Source organism: Elaeis guineensis, chromosome 12, assembly GCF_000442705.2.
Source record: "Elaeis guineensis isolate ETL-2024a chromosome 12, EG11, whole genome shotgun sequence".
NCBI lineage: Eukaryota > Viridiplantae > Streptophyta > Magnoliopsida > Arecales > Arecaceae > Elaeis > Elaeis guineensis.
In genome coordinates this window covers 6056429-6078723 of record NC_026004.2, presented here as the reverse complement: position 1 = coordinate 6078723, position 22295 = coordinate 6056429, and the positions used below count along the sequence as shown (strand labels likewise).

The following is a 22295-nucleotide window of genomic DNA, read 5'->3' as shown; positions in this document are numbered from 1 at the left end:
TCCTTACAAGTATATGAAGCAGCATGTATGATGAGTAGCATCTAAGTTGTTTCTTGGCTTTGATCCGGGGGTTCAACATAACTCCAAATCAGTCGTTCAAAACGCATGCTTAGAACTAGTAAATATGCTCATAAATTTAGATTTTTTTATTTTATAATAAAAAAAAATTATGAGCAAAAACTATCCCCACAAAACCTTCCCATCAAGAATAGGAATGCACCATCTTCCTTCACCTGCATTCATTGTAAACTTCTTTCAAGTGTTACTTGACATTATTTCAAAAACCCTTTTTTTTTTTTTTTTTTTTGTCATATGGTTTCGGAGTAGCAGCAGATGTAGGATGGATGGTAACATAGTAGCGACATATATAATAGACAATCGATCAAGCAACAACAATGACAACTATATTTATTGTTTCTCTCCATACTATACCATAAATCATTCACTACCACACCACCTCATTTCTGGGTTCAATTAGATTTCAGGTAGCGTGGCATCAGGTCCAATAGGCTATGCCATGAAAGGTTCGAACCGATTTGGTCAACCGGGGGTTGAACGGGTTAGACCGGGTTGATGTAGGACCCGTCCGCTATCCGGTCCATTTTCACTTCCCAAATACCCTTCGTCGGGTAGGCCTTGCACCTGCGTAGAAGACGGCGAAGGGCGAAATTCGCCATTTGATCTCTATCTTCCGCATAATGTCTCGCTCCCCATTTCCCCGTTACCAAGAAATTCGCCCTCGTTGGCTCAACCATTTTTCAAATCTAACCACGTCATCATCACAAAGCTTAAACCTTGTTACAAATCCTTTTCACCATATCCGTCGTTCATTCCGTGGACCCCAGAGAAACTATTACAAAACAGACGGCTAGGGATCCTTCACACCGGTATTTCCGACAGGCACGGCCCACACCGGACGGTTTCCATTTGTTTATAATTTTAATCTACAACGTTAAGGAGCATTCATTTTCCTTTAATCCCAACGCGAAGTTGTTTCTAATTTTTCTCTACAACGTTAAAAAGCCTCCATTAATATTTAATCCCAACCTTAATTCTAATTAGAAAGACGACGAAGAAGGGCGGAGCCGAGGAAAAAGCTTTTCTCGAGCGCGGAAGCGCGATAAGAACGAGGTTGCCACCGCCTTCCACTGCGAGCCTTCGTCTCTGAAAAAAGGTTTCCTCTTTTTCTCTCTCTTCCTGTCTCTTTTCCCCTACGCGGCGAGCGACTCCGCGGCCGTGTTTGATGGCTTTCTTTGACTGGTTTTCTGCTTGTTTTTGATCTTGAAGGTTGTCTAAAGAGCTCATTGGAGTTGAGATCGACATCCGAAGGGGCGAGAACGGAGCTGGAGGTGATCAGCCGAGAAGGTGAGGTGGTCTGCGTTTTGATTTGATTCTTTTTGGTTGTGGTCTTGTTCTTAGCGTATATTTTCGTTTTAAGGGTTTTTTTTTTTTTGGGTACGGATTGAGTGATTTTTGTTTGATTTTGAGCTGTATTGTGGTTTTGTTGGAGTGGGATGGGTTCGAGTGGTTTGAGTTCTTCAAGAACTGGAAAATGGCTGATTTGTGGAGTTGTGGGGCTTTGGACCTTCATAAAACAACGATCTCGTGTTGAGGAGATGGAAGGTGGGCTTTGATTTTTTTTTCCCCCTTGTCTTTCTTTTCTCCTTCCCTTCCGTGATTGGGAGACAGTGATTCCTTTCATCCATAATCCATCCGAAGCTGGACACGTTTCGGCACTGTTAAAGATCTTCTGTTTGATGCTTTTAATATCTCGATTCCATTCTTGCAACCAATAAGTGGTGAGTTTGCAATGGGGGCACCTCTTTCTGTTTGCTGACATGGAGAATTTTGAGTATTTTTTTCCCCACTCTGTTCACTCTGTTGCATGTGCATTTTTCTGTCTCTTTGCTTCTGTTGTTTTAATTTATGGGCCTTCCATTTTGGTCTAGCTCTGGTCAGAGATGTGAAAAAGGTGATGTTTTTTTTAGTTCTTGCATACTCGCAGGGACTGAAATGCTTGTTGATTTGTTAATTTGCGGTCCATCCTTGATTCTTCCTTCTGTCTCGTTGAGATTATAAGAACTTGACCATTCTATTTAGTTAAGATCACATCCATGACCTTTGAAAGTAAGGCATTTAGAAGCTAAGCTCGAAATCTGCGCTTGGTTCTTCTGGGCTTAAGTTGGAAAAAGTAAATGAACTATAAATTGTAGAAACTCATCCATGTTAACTGAAGCTTGAATCATGCCAAGAAATTATGCTTTTTTGATGCTTTTGTGAGTTTCCACCATGTATATTTGTATATTTTTGCTATTAGTTTCATGTAACTGTAGGATGAGACCTTTTACTATGCTTTGGGCATTTTTTATCAGATTGATTTATTCTTAATTTTAAATAAAAAGCTTATATTTTTAATTGGTCGTGTTTTGCTGGTCATATATTTTATGTAAGTTTCTGAGTGGACACACAAGTCTTTAGCTTACCAGTCTTATGGTTTATTAGCCACAATGGTTAGATGACAAGTTTTTTTTAACATACACCTCAGAAAAAAAAAAAGAAAAAAAGAAGGTATGTACTAGAAGGATTTGATCACTTAACAATTATAAATTATGCTGTGCTTAGTATACTTTAAGGTGATTTTGACACTTAAATCATGTATGAAAGCATGTGGCAGAGAACCAGTAATTCTACTATTCCGGCATGTTGGGAATATCCTTGGCAAGTATTAAAAAAGAAGCTCCATGGTTGAACTTTCAAAAATTATGGATCTTCTCTACTTTCTTTTTTAGTCTTTGTACTTTTAATTTTTTTGGCTCATTGCTTGTGTTACTTTAGGTTTAAGACTAATATTTCTTGATGCTTACTCATTGTCCTGATTTCATTTGTAAAATTTAAAGAATTTGAAGCTTCAATGCAATACTTTTGCATTTCTGCCAGGCCAACACTTCAGTTGCTTCTAGTGGGAAAATTTTGAGGTAAGAAATGTGTTCATCCTTTAAATTTACTTTAATGGTTCATTTGTTATTATTTCTCACAGATTGTCCTTCCTGTGTTTACCATTAGGAGGTGAAAAATACTAAGTCTACTAATCTTGAAAAGTGAAACTCTTTCTTAAAAAAAAAAAAAAGGAATTTGAAAATCTTTAGATATTTACTTTGATATTATCTTAGATCTTTGTTATATTCACTTGGTTCTTTAATGGTTCTGATTGTTCGGTTCTTTTATTTGACTTCCCCCCATTTGATCACAGATTTAATGATCAATCAAGGTTAACATTGATGATTTTGGCAGTAAGAGTAGTTCAAAGTACACTACTAATCCTCAAGAACTCTAGTCAGCATGTTCAGCTGTGCACTTTTTTACCCTTCAAAGATGTCCAACGTACCCATCCAAATTCTTCGACTCTATACTCTTAGAATAACTTTTCTCTGAAAGTTTCCATCAGACCTTGCTTTTGCTGTAGTGAAGTCCAAAAATGCCAGCAATGCATTTCCCAAAAATTCTCTAATGCCATGATATTTACTGATTATTAAAATGCTTTAATAGAAGTGCTACAATTTACATTATCAAAGAAAGAAACAAATTTCAGGATACATAAGCTGCCGTCTGCTATAATCAAGTGTGGTTACTGCTGAAAATTGAACTTATGTTCTACTTATGCTGCTTGCATTGAGGCGATATCATTTCTGTTTTATATTGTCGCTATGATTATGGGATCTCTCATTCATTTCAAAGTAGTGAAATCTGGCAGATAAACTCCATTACGAAGTCATATGCTATTGTTGTGGATGATAGTCCTATGCGCATGCAAGAAATTTTATCTGTTAATTCCAGTAATTGGAGAACAAAGTCTTACCCCGTGACCATATATGTATAAGTAGTAATCTTCTGAAATGTTCTCTTTCTTCGTACAATAAATGTGTTAAATTTGGACCATATCTCAAAATCTGCCCTGTCATTACATAACTGGATTCATTGCCTGCATTCTTGGATTGCAAAGTTCTGAGTAGCTCTTTGATAGATTACTTTAACTATGCTCTGCTCTAGATTTGAGATCTCAAAAAGAGACAAAAAAAAATCATTCCTCCTTGTGTTGTTCTTTCCATTAATGGTATCTACAAATTTTATAAATATTGACTGTCATTTAAAAAGTCTGAAGCATCAATACAACCAGTTATTCCAAATAAATGTCTTCTTGTTGTAGCATGTTTCAATGAGTTGGTGTATTTTCAAAACCTTATTTATGATGTTTCAACTGCTTCATGTCCCATTTTCCACTAGCACCCAAAGTTTTGTTTCAAATGTGCCCAAACCCTTTAATTGCAAATAAGGAACTCTATGATCTATTCAGAGCTAACATTCTTTCAACTTTAACATGGCTCATGATTTTCTCTTATATATTTGGTCTTTAATCTTCTTCAGAAAATGCTGCAAATTACCTCGTATACTGCCATAAAATGCTGCTTACAACTCGAACAGAAAATATAAATAATGTGGTTCGAAGACACCTTTATGCAATCAAATAATTCAATTCTTTAGGATACATAAACAACCAAAGAGAAAACTGCATGCTAACCAGAGGCCCTTGATCAATACCAAGAGGGAACCACACTGCTGGTATGAAGATTAACCTTTAGGGTGGTAAGGCTGTCTCAAATGATCATCCTGGAAAGAACTGATCTGTAGTTTTGAACATGAGAATGAGGCAAATCTCCTGCTGCTATATGATAATTGAGTAAGTGTACAACTAACTGTTATTTTTAGTTTGTAATTCTTTGGACATCACTGCTTTTTTCTTTATTGGGTCATTAGGGTCTCTTTTCATCTCATCTGAAATCCAGCAAGCAACACTACACCAACCTTCAGATTTTCTGAAAGCAGAATAGGGAGATTTAACACTGATTGGAAGTCTTAAATAGTATGCAGCAAAACGATGAACTCCAAAAGCAATAATCTATCACCTTAAATGCTCTGCATTTTAGTGGTCGTGAGTTGACTGAGTGTGGCTCTCTTGAATTTGTGGTTCTTTGCAAACCACAATAATCGCATTAGAAATTATACATGGTACAGTAGACATTACCGTTACTCCAAGTCAGAGTATAAACTTGAAAATCTGAGCCTGACATCACATAATACCTTGCATTTCTTTGGTATTTGTTCTTGGATCTAAATACTGCTGAACTCGTCATCTGTATGAAGAATCTTACAGAAGTGTTATACAAATTGAAGAGTCGGTTTTGTTGACTAGTGGACTTGCTATTGCTTCCTCTTTAGAAGCCTGATTTTTCCCTCTATAATCTCCATTTCAATAGTCCATAACGTCTGCATTTATGGGAACAATTTTGACTGTTAATGTCTTCATAGCTGCCACAAACATTCAAATAAAAATGGCTATCAAGCAAACTCTAAAATGTTAATGAATGACTAGGATTTCATGAAATAATGTTGAAGTAATCATTTTCCTAGATTTATCATTCAATCGGAAATAAGCTATCAATACAATGACAATTGTGCCTATATAAAGGATCATGGAACGTGCCTAGTTCTCCTCAAATTGTCCAGTGAAAGGCATTTTCTTTTCTGATTTTTTGAAAACAAGGTACTGTTATTAATCTTTGTGATCTCTGAATCTAGACTGCTTCAAGAGGTGAACTTCTCAGATTAATTGAGTTGGTAGGCTGCTTGTCTATTTGGTAAATGAGCTGGATGATTTGTGTTGGACCAAGGTTCTTCTTTCTGACGTCCATTCAGAGCTCACATGATCCTTAACCACCAACACATCTTTCTAGTATCCCTTCCTGTAGGTGTTTGTTCAGTGTGAAAGATGTAGATCTCTTCTTCAAAAGTCCCATTTATGGCATATGAGGTGAAGAGATATCTCTACACCCCTAAAGAATACACAGCCTAGGGCACAAAAAATGTTTCTTTATTCTTCGATCTTCATCAAAGCCCAAGATCATTAGATATTTCTAGAATGTATGGTTAAAAACATGTGTATGTGCACAATTTTAGGCAGCACAAAGTATATATGAAGTAACAACTTTCTAAAGCTTCCAATATAAGGATCTTTTTAATCTATATAAGATTACCCTTCCTAAAAGGCCAATATATTTAAACACCAAACATGTTTTGATAACTGAATATTATTGAAAGAAAGGTATTTTCCCGAGAAAAAGGTGAGAAAGGCAAAATTTGGTAAAACGAAGGAACAAAAATCTTATTCCTAAGCAAACTACTCTAAGATTTGACCTTTTAGTCTTATTTAATTGAGAAATCAAGATGCTAGTGCCTGCTAACCCTAATTGATGATGAAATAAGTATATTAAGTTGAATATAAATAAATTATTATATTCTCCTATTCTCTAATTGTTTGAATGCTACCTTCGAGCAAAGTAAGCATGCTTCTTTGAATTCAGTTGCAATTTTTTCTATTTTTGGACACCAGAAGCTGACCATTGCCTTGAACTTTATGATTTTTATTCATGCTTCAATGATATTTAAGATATACAATAATGCAAGAACATCAGATTTACCTTGTGCTCCCTTTATGTATCATGCTGGTCAATATCGGTCCTAAGATGGTGGGACTGTTGAGTTTCTTTGTTTGTGAAACACGCTTTTCAACATAGAATATTCTTGGATAGTCTGAAGGTGAACCTTGGTGCAACAAGAAGTTTGCTCCATTGTGACCTAGAGGTTATGGGTTTGAGATATGGAAACTATCTCTCTGCATACAGAGGTAAGGCTGCATACATTTGAGCCTCCCTAGACCCTACAGTAGGGGAAGCCTTGTGCACTATCCTGCCCTTTAATGTTCTGGGATAATCTTGTTCTTTTCGCAAGGTTTCTTATCAAGAACTCATCTTCCGCTTAATCATATGGGTTGCTTTGTGTTATCTTCTGAAATTTGGTCCATGTGGGTTTATGCTTCTGGTCATCTTTCTCTCTCTCACTCATGATATTAGTACTTCAAGCTTGAAAGCTATATTTGGGCATACTCTTATATATATATATATATATATATATATATGTATGTATGGATGAACTAATGTCATTTTCATTTGTATTTCACTAGGAAGAATTTGTTACCAAGAACAATCAAGGTTTGCTGAAGATGAGCAATTATAAGCTGGGTGTGGAAGTTATAAGTGCCCATGACCTCATGCCCAAGGATGGGCAGGGTTCTGCTAGTCCTTGTGTTGAACTTCATTTTGATGGCCAGAAGTTCCGTACTACTATCAAGGAAAAAGATCTCAACCCTGTCTGGAATGAGCGCTTCTACTTCAACATTTCTGATCCTGCTTCACTCCCTGATCTTGCGCTTGAAGCTTTTGTGTACAACATCAATAAGGCAGCACATTCCAGGTCTTTCCTTGGCAAGGTCCGGATTGCTGGAACCTCTTTTGTCCCCTTTGCTGATGCTGTAGTCATGCATTACCCATTGGAAAAACGTGGAATTTTTTCCCGTGTGAAAGGAGAGCTTGGCCTCAAAGTGTTCCTTACTGATGACCCCTCAATAAAACCTTCCAACCCCCTTCCAGCTATCGATCCTTTCCCAAATAATCCTCCTCCAAGGCAAACACGTCAAATGCCGGTCGAAGTCCTAAACACAAACCCAAATCCACCTCCAGAACACAAGTCTAAGTCAAGACATACCTTTCACAGTATTCCAAAGGAGGTCTACCAGCACCATGCTGCAGCTCCAGTTGGTGAACCAGTAAGGTATGTTGCTGACCAAATGAAACCTGAGCCTCCACCCCCAAGAATTGTCAGGATGTACTCATCGGCATCATCGCAGCAACCAGTGGACTATGCACTCAAAGAAACAAGCCCTTTCCTTGGTGGGGGACAGATTGTTGGAGGTAGGGTCATCCGTGCAGAGAAGCCAGCTAGTACATATGACCTTGTGGAGCAAATGCAGTACCTCTTTGTGCGGGTGGTCAAGGCACGAGATTTACCAGCCATGGATGTTACTGGGAGTCTTGACCCTTTTGTTGAAGTGAGAGTCGGGAACTACAGAGGGAACACAAAGCACTTTGAGAAGAAGCAGAACCCGGAATGGAAAGAAGTGTTTGCTTTCTCCAGAGATCGGATGCAGTCATCAGTTCTTGACGTTGTGGTCAAAGACAAAAATCTTGTCAAGGATGATTTTGTTGGGTTCATACGCTTTGATTTGAATGATGTCCCGACACGTGTCCCACCTGACAGCCCATTGGCTCCAGAGTGGTACCGGCTTGAGGACAAGAAGGGTGATAAGACAAAGGGAGAACTGATGCTTGCAGTTTGGTTTGGCACCCAAGCTGATGAGGCATTTCCTGATGCATGGCAGTCGGATGTTGTAATGCCTGTTGATGCCTCTGTTGTCAGCTCTCACATTCGGTCAAAAGTCTACCATGCACCCAGGCTTTGGTATGTGTATGTCAACATTATCGAGGCTCAAGATATTATAATAGCTGATAAAACTCGCTTCCCAGATGTGTTTGTGAAGGCACATATAGGAAACCAGTTGTTGAGGACAAGGATGGTTCAGGCACGGACATTCAACCCTCTCTGGAATGAAGAATTCATGTTTGTGGTGGCTGAACCATTTGAGGACCACCTTATCCTTTCTGTGGAAGACAAAGTAGGGCCAAACAAAGATGAAGTGATTGGCCGTGTTGTAATACCATTGGGGTCTATGGAGAAGCGAGCTGATGATCGGATGATCCATGGTCGGTGGTTCAACCTTGAAAAGCCAGTTGCAGTTGATGTGGACCAGATAAAGAAGGAGAAGTTCTCTAGCCGGCTTCATCTCCGTGTTTGTCTGGATGGAGGTTACCATGTACTTGATGAGTCTACCCACTACAGTAGCGACCTGAGACCAACAGCAAAGCAGCTGTGGAAACCATCAATTGGGTTGCTTGAGCTTGGCATCCTTAATGCTGAGGGGCTTCATCCTATGAAAACACGAGATGGAAAGGGCACATCAGATACCTACTGTGTAGCCAAATATGGTCAAAAGTGGGTACGCACTCGCACCATCATCAACAGCTTGAGCCCCAAATACAATGAGCAGTATACATGGGAAGTCTATGATCCAGCGACAGTTCTCACTGTTGGTGTGTTTGACAACTGCCAGCTTGGTGAGAAGGGTCCTAATGGTAACAGAGATGTAAAGATTGGCAAGGTTCGCATTCGTTTATCCACCCTTGAAACTGGACGTGTGTACACTCACTCTTACCCGCTTCTAGTTCTACACCCTTCAGGTGTCAAGAAGATGGGCGAACTCCACCTTGCAATAAGGTTCTCATCCACTTCATTGATCAACATGATGTGCATTTACTCGAGGCCTCTGCTACCAAAGATGCACTATATACGCCCATTAACCGTAAGGCAGCTGGATATGCTACGCCACCAAGCAGTGCAGATAGTGGCTGCACGACTGAGCCGAATGGAGCCACCCCTTAGAAGGGAAGTTGTGGAGTACATGTCTGATGTTGACTCTCACCTGTGGAGCATGCGCCGAAGCAAAGCAAATTTCTTCCGGCTCATGTCAGTCTTCTCTGGCTTGTTTGCGGTGGGCAAATGGTTTGGAGATGTCTGCGCATGGAAGAACCCTATCACAACTGTACTGGTGCATATTCTGTTCTTAATGCTTGTGTGCTTCCCAGAGCTGATACTTCCGACAATATTTTTGTATATGTTCCTGATAGGGCTGTGGAACTATCGGTATCGTCCACGTTATCCTCCACACATGAACACAAAGATCTCTCATGCAGAGGCCGTGCACCCAGATGAGCTTGATGAGGAGTTCGATACATTTCCTACCAGCCGGAGTGCAGACCTTGTACGGATGAGGTATGATAGACTGAGGAGTGTTGCAGGGAGGATACAAACTGTGGTAGGTGACGTGGCAACTCAGGGGGAGCGTATCCAGGCACTGCTCAGCTGGAGGGATCCACGGGCCACCGCAATCTTTGTGTTATTCTGCCTTATGGCAGCACTGGTGCTGTATGTGACACCATTCCAGGTACTTGCTGTCTTGGCAGGCTTCTATATCATGAGGCATCCAAGGTTTCGGCACAGGATGCCGTCACCGCCACTAAACTTCTTCCGACGGTTGCCGGCAAGGACAGACAGTATGCTGTAAATAGGGGATGTATGGGTGGATTGCTGGTGTTGTTTCAGTCAGTTAAGCTTGTTATCCGTAATTTGTTTTCCTTTGTTTTGCCCTTAACCGTTCTGTTTGTTTAATAGTTGTAGAAGTTGGCGACGATAGGTGAAGACCAGAAATAAATTATTAGAAACTTGTTTCATCAGCACGGCTTTTGCTTTTCAGTAACATCATTCTGGGTTTATCTGTAATGTTCAAACAAGCTTACTTCTTCCAGGTGCGTCTGTTGTTTAGCAGACAAGAGTTGATTAGTTGCTGCATTTACTGTGATGTCTTCAATCCAACTATGATGGTCGGGACCTATTTGATAGGAGCATGAATGAAAAATCTTTGTTCGGGAAAAGTAAATGGTCAGAAGGAAAGCAAGCCATCCTTAATTTGGCATATTAACATCTGTGCTTAATTGAAATGGCCTATTTTTGATAGTTTCTAGGTGCAGGTGCGCACTTGGAGCAGAATTTCTAGACTCTGTTATGGCTCATATTTTGTTAAGGCCAACCTTGTTTCTTCTTTGATATTTATCAGCCTGTACTGTGCTTGTAGATGGATGGTCACGTAAGTGGCCCCTTGGAAGCTTTAGTGTCTCCAGGATCCTTCCAGATCCATGGGTCGGTACGGATCCTTGGACGCCTCGCTATCGTTTGGCTTTCCTATCATTTCAAATCTAAAAACATTTTCTCCCCATCAGATTTAATTAGTAGCCCTATTGGCATATTCTATACGAAATTATATGTACAACATTACGATGCAAAGCATATGAGCTTTGTATTTTATATGCATCCCACACCCAGGCGCTGCTGGTGCAGTTGGATCGCGAACAAAGCAGGAAAAAATCTTGGAACAAATCTTATTCCCGCCAAACAGGTTTAAAAAGCAGAAATAACAGAAGAAATTTGTCCCTCTTTTTGTTCTTCGCGCTAAGCCCCTAACGTAGAACCATTCCAGCTAGATTTCTTTCTTTCTTTTTTTTTTTTCAATAAAAAAGTTATTAGATAAATAGAAAGAGGAATAACTGTTCCTAATTCCACTTTTCTTATTCAAGCCTTTTCACCAGAATGAACATGGTTGTTGTCAAGGTGCTGGAAGGTCATCATGTATCAAGAAGCTGCTGGGACTCTCCTGAGTGACCGAATGCCTTGATGCTGGATGTTAGCATGCTTCTTGTCTTCAAAGATCATCTTTGACTCAAATGCAGACATGATTCTGGGTTTTGGGCACCGCCCTGTACTACACACATGTTATTTCTGTCAATATGGATACATTTGTATTAGTTCAGTGACTTCAATCTCATAGCAGAAGGCCGACCTTATAATGTTAATTACACTCTAAATTTGATAATTTTTACATGACTCTTTTGAATGCCTTTATAATATAGTCATTTAGCACCGCATTGAGTTGAGTTTCCCAGTGGGTTCAGTGAGCCTGCATGATGCTATATCCCCTTTTATCATGGACTGACATTTAACAAGGTGATGATGGATGGGTTCTGATGTTGAAGCGTAGATCAGCCCACATTTTTTCTTTTTTTTTGGTAAATTAGTTCAGCCCTCCTCAACCTAGAAATTTCTGCTTACAACTTCAGCTCTTTCGATAATTTCTGCTCGCTTTCTAAACAACATTCAGTTAAGCTAATGCACATGGATAGAGCCACTAAACCAATCCTATTACTTTTTCTCAACACTGCATGAAGGAATGTGATTGGGCCACCCCTCCGGAGCAAGCTCCTTATTTTTTTTTTTTTTGGTCAAAAATTTTTTTTTCTTAGGCTGCTTTGCTACAAAAATCTTCACACCCTGCAGCTTGGATGCCGAAACTATAGCCTATCCAGTAGCTACATGCCCTATCCCAGAGAAAGCTTTACATTTCTTAAAAAACCCAGCATTCACCAACCTTCAGAGCCCATTCCTCATCACCTTCCATTTAGATGTGAATCTGTCACATCTAACTTGCATTTGGTGCACAGCGATAGCCTTCAACTTCTCAGCTACTTCAACCAGGCTAAAACAATGACCTCACAACCGCCCTTCTTAGATTGGACTCGATACCTCAAAACAAAGACTGATCCCAGATCCTGTCAATGGTGCTCTACTTCAAACCATGCATACCTCTTTTACTTTCTTCTCCTATTTTCTTCTCTTATTTTACCTTTGCCTATCCTTGTCTACTTTTCATACGCTAAGAAATCTGGAAGGATCTCCAACGTTTCCCTTGTCCCAAAAATGAAGAAGCTTTCCTCAGAACCTCTACGGATCATTTAACCAATCAACTTTAATACTGATAAAAGCTATTGCACATTCACAGACATGCACACACGTAAGGACCAGAAAGCTGAGACAAACTTCATGCTGACAAACTCGGAAGTTTTAAATTCAAACACAAAGCTGATAATGAAATCTATAGAAGATCTATAGAAGTTCTAATAGTTTGGGCAATGACAGAATCAGGGTTATAGCACAAAGCTGCAGATATGGTCATTCATATGATAACAGAACATAATTTTACTAATTGGAATCTAATGGTTTTCTAGCTGCAAAAATATGTTAGTACAAAATGTGATCGTCCTAGATTTCCCCCAAAGCCACCCCCTATCACAAGCACTAAAACATGCACACAATTCCCATCTATAACTATATCCAAACCAAAGCTACCCACGAGTCAAATCAATATCAATGTGGGTGTCCCTCATTTCCATTTGTCTAGGACCAGCCCAACCTCCCATAGCCGAAGAAGGGGTCAAATTTTGATTAAGCACAGAACTGGTTGGTGTACTTTGTTGTTTATCACCCACAGGAAGTTCAGACTCGTGGCCTGTTTTCCGACCTGTTTTTTTGTTCTTTGTTTTTGAGCCACCATAAACAAAACTACCAACAATCACCTGCAAGTCACCAGCAAAAGATAAAGCATAAATATAAGATACACAAATTAGCAAACAAGGCAAGATCTCTCGATTTGGTAGCTGCTGTCATTTACCTAAATACAGCACTCGATGGACAAATAGCAAAGCAGAAAAGCTTCATAAAACAATGTTTTAAATTTTTAGGATTCACCTCACTTGGATTCCTATTGAACCAAGAGGATTAGCAACTTGGACATCTCCTGAGCCCATTGAAGAAAAAAGTTTAAATACAATATATATTTTGTTAAAAGACAATTAAAATCCATTAGCATTCGAATCTTAAAAGCATTAAGACTAAAGAAAAGGCCCATGTTGCAGGCATCAGACCAGTGACATCATCAATAAGACTACTTTTTATGCATGCAAATTGTTTCTGATTAGAGAGAAGAATGCAAGGATCCAATGGACCTTCCTAGTAGATGCAAAACCAGAAAGACTGATAATGAAAAAATCTATTGGATCACAGGGTAGTTAAATCTCATACAACAGATACTGAAGAAGACTACTCTGATTGGGTGCCAATTAACTGTGAAAATTCACACCAGATATTCATGCTAAACCTATGGTACTTCATTATCCACGCATGCTTCTGCACTGACTAGTTCTGAAGAAAAACAATATTTCCAGGTCAAGTTGCTATCTTTGGACGACTGATGGGTATATGGTGCTCAAGCGAAACTCTTTACATACATTACAAACAGAAGAAGACTACTCAGGACAGTCATTGAATAATGCAGTAACAGAACAGAAAGTCAAATCAATTACCTGGACAGGGCTTGCTGCCCTGAGCAACCCACCGACACCACCACCAATAACTCGACCATCAGGACTCGACAAAGAGATGCTTAGGCCCCCACTTATGCTGCGTGATCCACCACTATCAGTCAGCAAGTAAGAGCCAGACAAGCACAGTATTTCAAAACGACCCTGCACAGGCACCACCAAGCATGTTATGAAAAACTCATCTCTTCTTTCAAATATAAACTACATAAAAGAGAAAACAAGCCTATGCAAATGGAATCAAAACCCCGAACTTACAGAATGCCAGCAAAAACTTCTGACATGCACATTTGTCACGCAATCAGTTTTATCAGAAAAAGTGGAGCAAGAAAATCTATGTGCGTTAACTTACAACTGCGAGACAAGCAATGAAGTAGCCTGGTCCCCTCTATCTGGGATTGGCTCCATGGATCAAGGTTTGATCCACTAAAACTAAAGAATCTTTAACAGCTGGCTACCAAATCTCATGCCACCCTATGAACTGGTACCTAATTCATAGATAAAGTAAATATGCACAAGGAGATCTGCCATGATAACCTAGAAGGCTGAAATGAAAGTAGCAAACCTACATACTCAGACACATTTCCTTTTTCCAGTCTTAATATAGAATAATAGTGGATATACAGCGTTGTTTCATTAAGGTAGAGAAATAGTCAAGGCAAAAGAAAATGGGGGAAAAAAAAAAGAGGGAAATTGGGCAACCAACGGCAGACAGAAAACAGCACAAGCAACCATCTGAGTTTTCCCTTAAAAAAGTGAAACTGCCTTGATAGATAGACTGCAACCTTTTATGTGCAATCAAAGCAAATGGCCTGAAGATTTAATGGAACTGGCGGTGGGTCAGATTCTAACAACCAAAATTCCCAACATGCATAAGTATTAGCTCTCCCTGAAAAGGAGGTAATCCAGCCATACAAGAGGTTAGCCTCAATTTTCAAGTTGAATAAACTCAATGGGAAGTCAGGTACTTGATTGAGGGGTGCAATAGTGGCAACTTACATATTTTCTTTTCAGGAAAAAAAAGAAAAAACAACAACAACAACAACAACATTTAAAACATTCTTTTTGTTAATGCAGACGAGTGATTTGATATACCTGGAAATAGGCTGAAAACAACACGAAGGGCGTAAGAGTTTTACAGGCATGAACCTATTAAGGAGCACAACCAAACCCAAACACCAGTTCCTCTTTAAGAGATACTTGCATTCATTTTTTTGCTCGGATGGGCATCTACTAATAGGGCGTAGGATGTGGGCTAGGTGGGTGACGGGATAACAACTTTTAAGAGGCCAACATGAGCTCGTAAAGAGTTATCAAGAAACATAACATAAAGGAAGGTCTCAATGAAATTCAAATTCCAATACATCCCATGTTCTATGCAGAGTACTAATCATGCTTCTTCATAACCAACCCAAAAATCCATAGAGGGTGAGGGGCAAGCCTTATCCATATGCTCTGGCAACAACCAGCACATATCTGAAATACCAAAACTTTAACAGGGGCAATAGTCCACCACCCGCCATGGTATCCTACTAATCACGGACGGTCAGCCATAGCAAATGAAATTTAGAGGATGGCATTTTTGGATTAAAAAATACGCATCAAGTTGTTAGGCAAATGAAGTGTAAAGAAGCATAGCATTGAGGAAGATCATGTATCACATGGATCCTCAATTTGGCAGGCAAGCATGAAGTTGGTCTATACATACCAATAAAACATGACATTTAGAGAACGCCATAAGAAAAACTTTGCAAACATGGAGATACTTGAAACTCTACGCAACCACCAAGAGATTTTGCTAGAAGACAAAGGAGTGCCCATGCCATAATCACCTTTCTGAATGAACTTCAGAAGAAGAATCCATATTTATTACTTTTCACCTATAACTTCCATCATTAAAGTTTTTGCTTATGGACAGTGTGTTAGTCCTGATGGTCAGAACAAGGGAATTAGCATAACATGGTCAAAGAATAGATTGGTCGTACTTTGCATGGACTCTAATGGATCGGCAAAGAAAAGAGGGAGGGGGGGGGAAGCAATATTTGGTTATGCTGCACGGAAAAAGAAAAAGCGTATGCCTACCTCATAGGTAACTGTGCCGCCAGAACTTGAAGGCTGACGAAGTGTCACAGTGGAAACAGAACCATTTGCTGAGAGTATACATACAGCCCTTGGGCCCTGTTGTGAGAACGACATTATCTTCGTAGCAATATCCTGTCGAAGAAAAGCAATGAGCAGTCAAATCATTGAAATAGTGAAAAGTCAAAAAAAAAAAGGGGGGGGGGGGGTGGGGGGGGACAAACATATCTCCTACCGAATGGAGAATTGATTAAGTACATTTGAAGCATCAGGATTTAAATAACCATGCCAACTAATGCTTAGGAAATTTAAGTTCTGCCTTTATACCCACATGCAACAAAAAAAAAAAGGGGGGGGGCGGAGGGGAGGGGGTGCGGGGAGGGGAAGCAGAAAGGAGAAAGTAAGACCCATCAACCATCTCCATAGAAAAGAAAGAACAAATACCTATACCATCCATGCTATATTGAAAAATGACAATTTTGAAACCAGGGAATACTCCCTCTTGATTTTGTCTGTAAATTTTTAAGCTTAAAACACTCTAGTTATTTATCTATACTATATAAGAAAGTATCCATAATTTATTCTAGAAGTTTTCGTAACAATTATATTTAACAGGTAATAACCATCCAAACAAACAACTCTTCAAAAAATTTGTCCTACATGTACTTCCACGTGTAGGATTCCCGTCCCATCTCCAACTGGAAAGCCTTCCTAGAATTGTTTTAATGGATTATGAAAGCATCATGAAAAGATAGATTAGAGGAAGGTAGCACATATGGAGGCATGAAGGTACAACTGGATGGACACATACATCCAATTTCCTGGAGCATCAGCTAGAGATTTCTGGGGTTCATATGTTATGTGGTCATGAAGAATTTTAAGGAAATGATAAATTATGAGTAGGCGCCCTATTAGGATTTGTTATTGCCTCCACTTTTGTTATTTAGCTGTTGGATTTTTTTTTAAAAAGTTTTCTTACTTTTCAACATGAAACTTCTTCCAGGATGATCAGCTAATTAGATTGAAATTCTTTGTAAAGTTTTTGGACTATTGGCCTATGGACTGTGTTAGATAATCAGGACCATGCCTGCATGTAGGTGTTGCAGGAAGCTTTCAGTTTTATTACACGCAAATAGTTGGTGATGCTCATGAAGAGAAATGGGAAAAGCAAAACATAAAGTTAAAGCAATTTGTTGATTTTATTAATTCTTTAGCTTTGATATATATATTTTTTAAATGCACTGATGTATTTGCACTTCTATCCATTAGCTAGTTACTAGGGTCTAACCTAGTGGACCGCAACATACGTAGGGCTTCCTAGGTTGGCGCCACATACATAGAGCTTCCACCCTAGGGCTTGCCCCTCCTACCATAAATAGGAGAAGAGATAGCGCAGGGGATATGAGGGAACAGGAGCCAGAGAGAGCCACAGCAAGGGTGCCCAGGAAAAGGCACAGAAACCCTAGTGTGCTGCTCAAACAAAAAAGAGAGACAGAAAGAAAGAAGAAAGGAAGAAGGAGACGAGGAGAAGACCACCAAATAACTCTTGGAAGGCATGCCAAGTTCGAGTCCCTCGTGTAGTACCTAGAGAAGTCTTCATCCATCTCCTTTTACCTTCTTGCGTTCTCATATCCTCATTATAAGTATTAACCTCTCTTGCTATGTGTTCAATATATTTATGTTATTGATGATTTATCAACAAAGAGCAGTCCAATTCTAATCATCTGCTGCGCCCTTCATGTTGGATCACACCCAACTCCATCACTCTAGTCAGGCAAGCATACAATCTTTTATACCCGTCATTATGACAAAAATTTGATGCATCTGGACATCCTCTAGGAACTTTGCCTAGAGCTTAAGCAATGCACTTGGCTGAAGTACAGCTAGGCAAGCACCCGGCAACATGCTATCCCAAGCCATTACAATTTTGTCCCTCTTTCCTCTAGCATCTTTTTTTATCGTTTTCTCTCACATTATTGGCAAGCATAGGCAGCTACTTTTACAGCTAGAAAATCCATCAAAGAAACATAAGCTGATGAAAGAAGGTAGGGAAGGAAAGGGAAAAGAGAGAAGCAAAGCAAAATAAAGAATTGAAGAAGGGAAAAAATTATAATGAACGAATATTTAAAGACCCTTGTTATTTGTTAGAGGGCATCTATTCAAACCACATGTAATATTTCAAAGATTTCTAAAATACCAAATGAGAAATTAATGTGAACCATATTCCAGTCCCCTTTTTCATCCATAATTTTGCAAATATTTCTGACTAAACTAAATGCAGCAGGAAGTGCCCAATGCACTAATGGCCACTGCATCGTCACTGCTTCATAAGGTTTTTCTTCTCTAAAACCAACCAAAATGAATATAATTATGGAAACTGTACACTGTCAGTTCAAGTGTCATCACACTCACAAAGAACTTTATAATCAGCTACTCAGAAGAAATTAAAGGGGCAAGTCATACCTCTCCTACTGGAATTGTGATAATATGTGGAGTAAAACCCATTCCAGCCGAGCCAGCTATCCATTCCCCTATAACACAGTCGGCAAGAAGATGTCAAGTCATAGCCAAGTAAAAGACACCCGAACACCAGCCCCCTTCAAACTTCAACAGGAACGTTTGAGAATCAGTAGGGGACACCACATCAAAAGACATGTAAAGGACACTCCAAGAAATTTACATTAAATAAGCATAATATGATAAATAAGTATAAATTGCAATAATGGCATGCCTAAGAATGAAGGCATTTAAATCTTAAAAAAAATCAAGGAGCATGGTTCTGCCATTTTCATGCATCAATAGTGCTCTAAGACCACAATGAAATAAATAACGGCATCTAATTATCAAAGCAGTTACTTAATCTTGGACAACCATCCAGTTATTTTTAATAATCTTACATGAATTATTTGTTTCTTGCATGTAATGTACATGATGATATGGAAAACAGATAGAAAAAATAAAAACCAGAACAGAAGCAAAAATTCTCTAAAAACCTATCAAAGAAAAACATTTAAGTTCTGTATTGCTTTCACACAGCTAGGCATAGCATAATAGAGATAAGTGTTGGAATTTTTATTTCACCAAACAATTAACCCATGTTATGCTCCCACAATAGTGAAATGTTCCTTATGCAAGACCATGATGATATGTAAAACCCTCGGTGGGCTATCAACTCACAAAAAAAAAAAAGGTCCAGAATTTGGCAGTCCTTAGGCATATGGAAACAAAGTGAAGAGAATACAGGGTATGAGCAATATTCCAATACCACTGTTTTATAACTAAATCCAGCACGTGGCAATACTTCTGGTTCTGCAACTTCAATTTACAATGTTTCTCTAAAAACTAAATGAGCACAAAATACACAAAAGATGACCGATACCTCAGCTACTATGTCAGCTACTAAAGCGGTTACTGGAATAATTTAATTCTAGACAGTGAATGCCTTTCAAAGGGCTAAACAAGCATTCAGCCTAAAGAAAAGTCAGCTTCCCCGATACGATAGATCACATGCGAATGCTAAAAATTGCACTGAGTTGCCACCAACAATTAGAGTTGAAATACAATTGCATGGAGGCAAGCCAAACACCACATAGAATCCATCATCGAATATTTCATTTTGTCCTATGCCCCAATTTATGAAATCTTTCAGACATCACAGAAACATACCTTGCAAAATTTGCGAGACTAAGTGCCTGTCAGGCGTGCAATCATAGGTTACTATGAACCCATTCAACCATTAGTATTTCCACAATGGCAAGAGACTGGCTAGAAAAGTAAACAAGTAGAAGCAGTCATCAAACCCATCATGCACTATTGAGCATGAAGGCAGTGACAAGGAAACACAAATTGTCTTCAGTCAATGAATCAAATATTTAATAAAACTAATATAGCCACAATATCCTAATTACCTAGGTAGAATAAAAAATAAGCCCCAAAGAAAAAGAATCTTAGTTCAGTCAATATAAATAGCAATTCTTGCCAAAACCACATGAGAGGAAAAGGGAAGCTCACCAAGAGAAGCCAACTGCTGTTTGCTCCCACTTCCGGGTGGCCGCCCTCTACCCCGCCTTTGCATTTGAGCGGCTGACCCCGACCCTGACACCGATGTTGCACCAGACACTGAGCCTGACCCCGACCCTGTGGGAGTCGAAGACAATGGCGAGAGAGCTAATGCCATTGTTCCATCTGGCCCATACTTCCGTGGCCTTCCCCTTTTCCTCTTTACAGGTTCTCCTTGAGCTGCGGCACCCGCACCGACACCATGCGGTGAGATCGAAGACGGAGGCTCCACCTGAAACGCTGATCCAATAGATACACTTCCAGGGTGCTGTACAGGTAAGCTCGAGGTGGGGTTCTGCATCGAGCGGATGCCGGGAGGTGGTCCATGCAGCCCTGTCTGTGTTCCAGAACTACTCCCACCCATACCTCTGTGTTGGATGTAGTATGAAGATGGACCAGACATCGATATGGCATCCCTCCCATCCATGCATGGATTCGATTGGTTCTCAAATGGAAGATTACGAAGAACGAACACAGCTTACAGTCCCTGGTGATAAAATAACAAGTGTTCACAAAACATAGAAGATCAGAAATGAAAACAATTTTCTTTTTCACTTTTACCTGCGAAGTTGGGATGGTTGAAAACAATTAGAAATCTAACATAAAGAAAACAATGGAAACCTATAAACAAAAAGGAAAGGTAAACATTTATGATCCTGGACTCCACCGTCGAAAGAATATTAAGAACATTGGAAGCAAAAAAATAAAGCGAGAGGGGAAGGAAAGCTAAAACAAGACTTGATTTGACAAACGAGAGGCCAAATGTAAACCAAGCATCGATCTTTCTAGCACCTGAACAAACCCTAAGCACACAATACTCCGCAAAAAAATAAGAAACACCGGGAATTATAAAAATGCAACCCAGAACCCAAAAAAAAAAAAAAAAAAAATTCCTATCTTTTTGGCCCCAGCTATGCCCTAGTTCCGCCAAAACGCCACAAAACAACTCCTTTACGTTATCCCACGGAGAAAAGCCGAAACTTGAGGTCATTTCCGCCACATCCGGCTCCAAAGATAAGAAAAAGAAAACCGTAACTTTGTTCCTCTCCTAACTTCCTCCCAACCAAACCCAAACCAGATAACCCTAAAACCGTCCCGAGTTAAACCCCGACCCCATACCCGACCAAAAGCTTGAACCATTAAGTGCTGAAAAGAACCCCAGAGCTTAAAAACCCCACCTTTTAGACAGGAAACAAAGGAAACGATGGCGACGGAAGAGAAACAAGCCGCAGAGCTAGAAGGCCTGGCGATAAACTCGAACGGTTCAAAGAACGCCCAGCCACCAAACCCTCCGCCAAAAGCAATGACACCAACCCCGGCCTCCGAAGCCCGGAGGCGAACGGGAGGAAGGCAAACCGCAATCAGTGTCCGGAAAAAGACCAACGGTTCCCCAAAACCCTCCTTTGCCAACCCCCCTCTTCCTCGCCAAATGCGACTGAGAGAGAAAGAGGGATCGAGAAGAATACAGAACGCTTTTTTTCTTCTTCTTCTTAATTTTGGTACACAACAGAAGGCGTTTAAATGGCGAAACGGAGAAGAAAGGAAGCAGGAGAGAGAAAGACCGTGGGAGTACGGCGGATACTGGAAACACTGATAGGGTAATTACAAATCTCCAGATAACAATAAATAAACATCATAAATAAACGACAACGAGTAAGCGAATCCCTCGCTGTCCGGATCACAACAGCAAACATCCGACCTCAGCCCATCATTCTTCCAACATCTGTATAAAACTTCCGTGGGGCCCACAATTGTATGTGGACCCCACCTCTGGCGTTGTAATACGGACGGAAATACGGGCGGGACGTGTCGATATATAATGGAGTTCATGTAAGAAGTTGGAGGACAAGTGGCTGGGTGGGACCCAGTGTAACGTTTGGAAATTTTTTTTGGCCGGATCGCTGGTAGGAGTATATTTTAAATACTAATTTACTATTGGGGTACTGGCCGTCGGATCATGAGTGCGGACAATTCCGGCTTTTGGCTTCGGAAGTCGTGAGGTTGTACTGGGAAAAGCGGATGCCCGTGCACCATCGCTGCCATCAAGAGGATCCACTGTACGACATGGTTTACCTTTTTGATATTCCAGCCAATGTAACAATGACACGTTATAAAATAGGTAAGGATGAGAAAGGGCCGCGGCGGTGTTACTGTGCCATTGTGCTGCTGTCGCTTTAGGGGCAGAGTGGGTGGTGTGAAGGGTTTGGGGCTCGTGCCCTGTTTTTGACTTTTATTTATTTCGCACTTCTCGATTCAATAAAGTAAAATATTTAAAATTTAAAAAATATGGAATAAAAGCTGGCCCCTCGTTCTTCCCCTCTCACTCTA

At 39.9% G+C, this 22295-nt stretch overlaps 2 protein-coding genes across 5 annotated transcripts; one reads left to right on the top strand and one right to left on the bottom strand.

Moving 5' to 3' along the window:
- Window positions 1-1032: 1032 nt before the first annotated feature.
- Window positions 1033-10298, top strand: LOC105054838 (FT-interacting protein 3). 2 transcript variants are annotated; one of them, XM_010936451.4, is made up of 4 exons: window positions 1033-1174; window positions 1288-1365; window positions 2938-2975; window positions 7076-10298. In XM_010936451.4, exon 4 carries the CDS (start codon window positions 7115-7117, stop codon window positions 10127-10129), a length of 3015 nt encoding a protein of 1004 aa, XP_010934753.1. In that variant the 5' UTR covers window positions 1033-1174; window positions 1288-1365; window positions 2938-2975; window positions 7076-7114; the 3' UTR covers window positions 10130-10298. The 2 variants fall into 2 exon arrangements, with proteins under 2 accessions (XP_010934753.1, XP_010934752.1); XM_010936450.4 differs by having other exon boundaries at window positions 2898-2975.
- Window positions 10299-12482: 2184 nt separating this feature from the next.
- Window positions 12483-21555, bottom strand: LOC105054839 (AT-hook motif nuclear-localized protein 9). 3 transcript variants are annotated; one of them, XM_010936456.4, is made up of 7 exons: window positions 20706-20895; window positions 20529-20588; window positions 19920-20454; window positions 18372-18439; window positions 15912-16043; window positions 13815-13976; window positions 12483-13028 (listed from the first exon to the last, which is right to left on the bottom strand). In XM_010936456.4, exons 3-7 carry the CDS (start codon window positions 20392-20394, stop codon window positions 12798-12800), a joined length of 1068 nt encoding a protein of 355 aa, XP_010934758.1. In that variant the 5' UTR covers window positions 20395-20454; window positions 20529-20588; window positions 20706-20895; the 3' UTR covers window positions 12483-12797. The 3 variants fall into 3 exon arrangements, with proteins under 3 accessions (XP_010934758.1, XP_010934757.1, XP_010934756.1); XM_010936455.4 differs by lacking the exons at window positions 20529-20588; window positions 20706-20895 and adding an exon at window positions 21146-21555; XM_010936454.4 differs by having other exon boundaries at window positions 20529-20895.
- Between the last annotated feature and the right edge of the window lie 740 nt (window positions 21556-22295).

Bases quoted from the DNA above. Each gene is read 5' to 3' on its own strand.
- LOC105054838 (XM_010936451.4), top strand. From the start codon at position 7,115: ATGAGCAATTATAAGCTGGGTGTGGAAGTTATAAGTGCCCATGACCTC.
- LOC105054839 (XM_010936455.4), bottom strand. From the start codon at position 20,394: ATGGATGGGAGGGATGCCATATCGATGTCTGGTCCATCTTCATACTAC. The intron at 18,440-19,919 runs GTGAGCTTCCCT...ACTGTGTTATAG, and splicing joins ACAGCAGTTGGCTTCTCTTG to GGGAATGGATAGCTGGCTCG. The intron at 13,977-15,911 runs GTAGGCATACGC...GTGCCTGTGCAG, and splicing joins GCGGCACAGTTACCTATGAG to GGTCGTTTTGAAATACTGTG.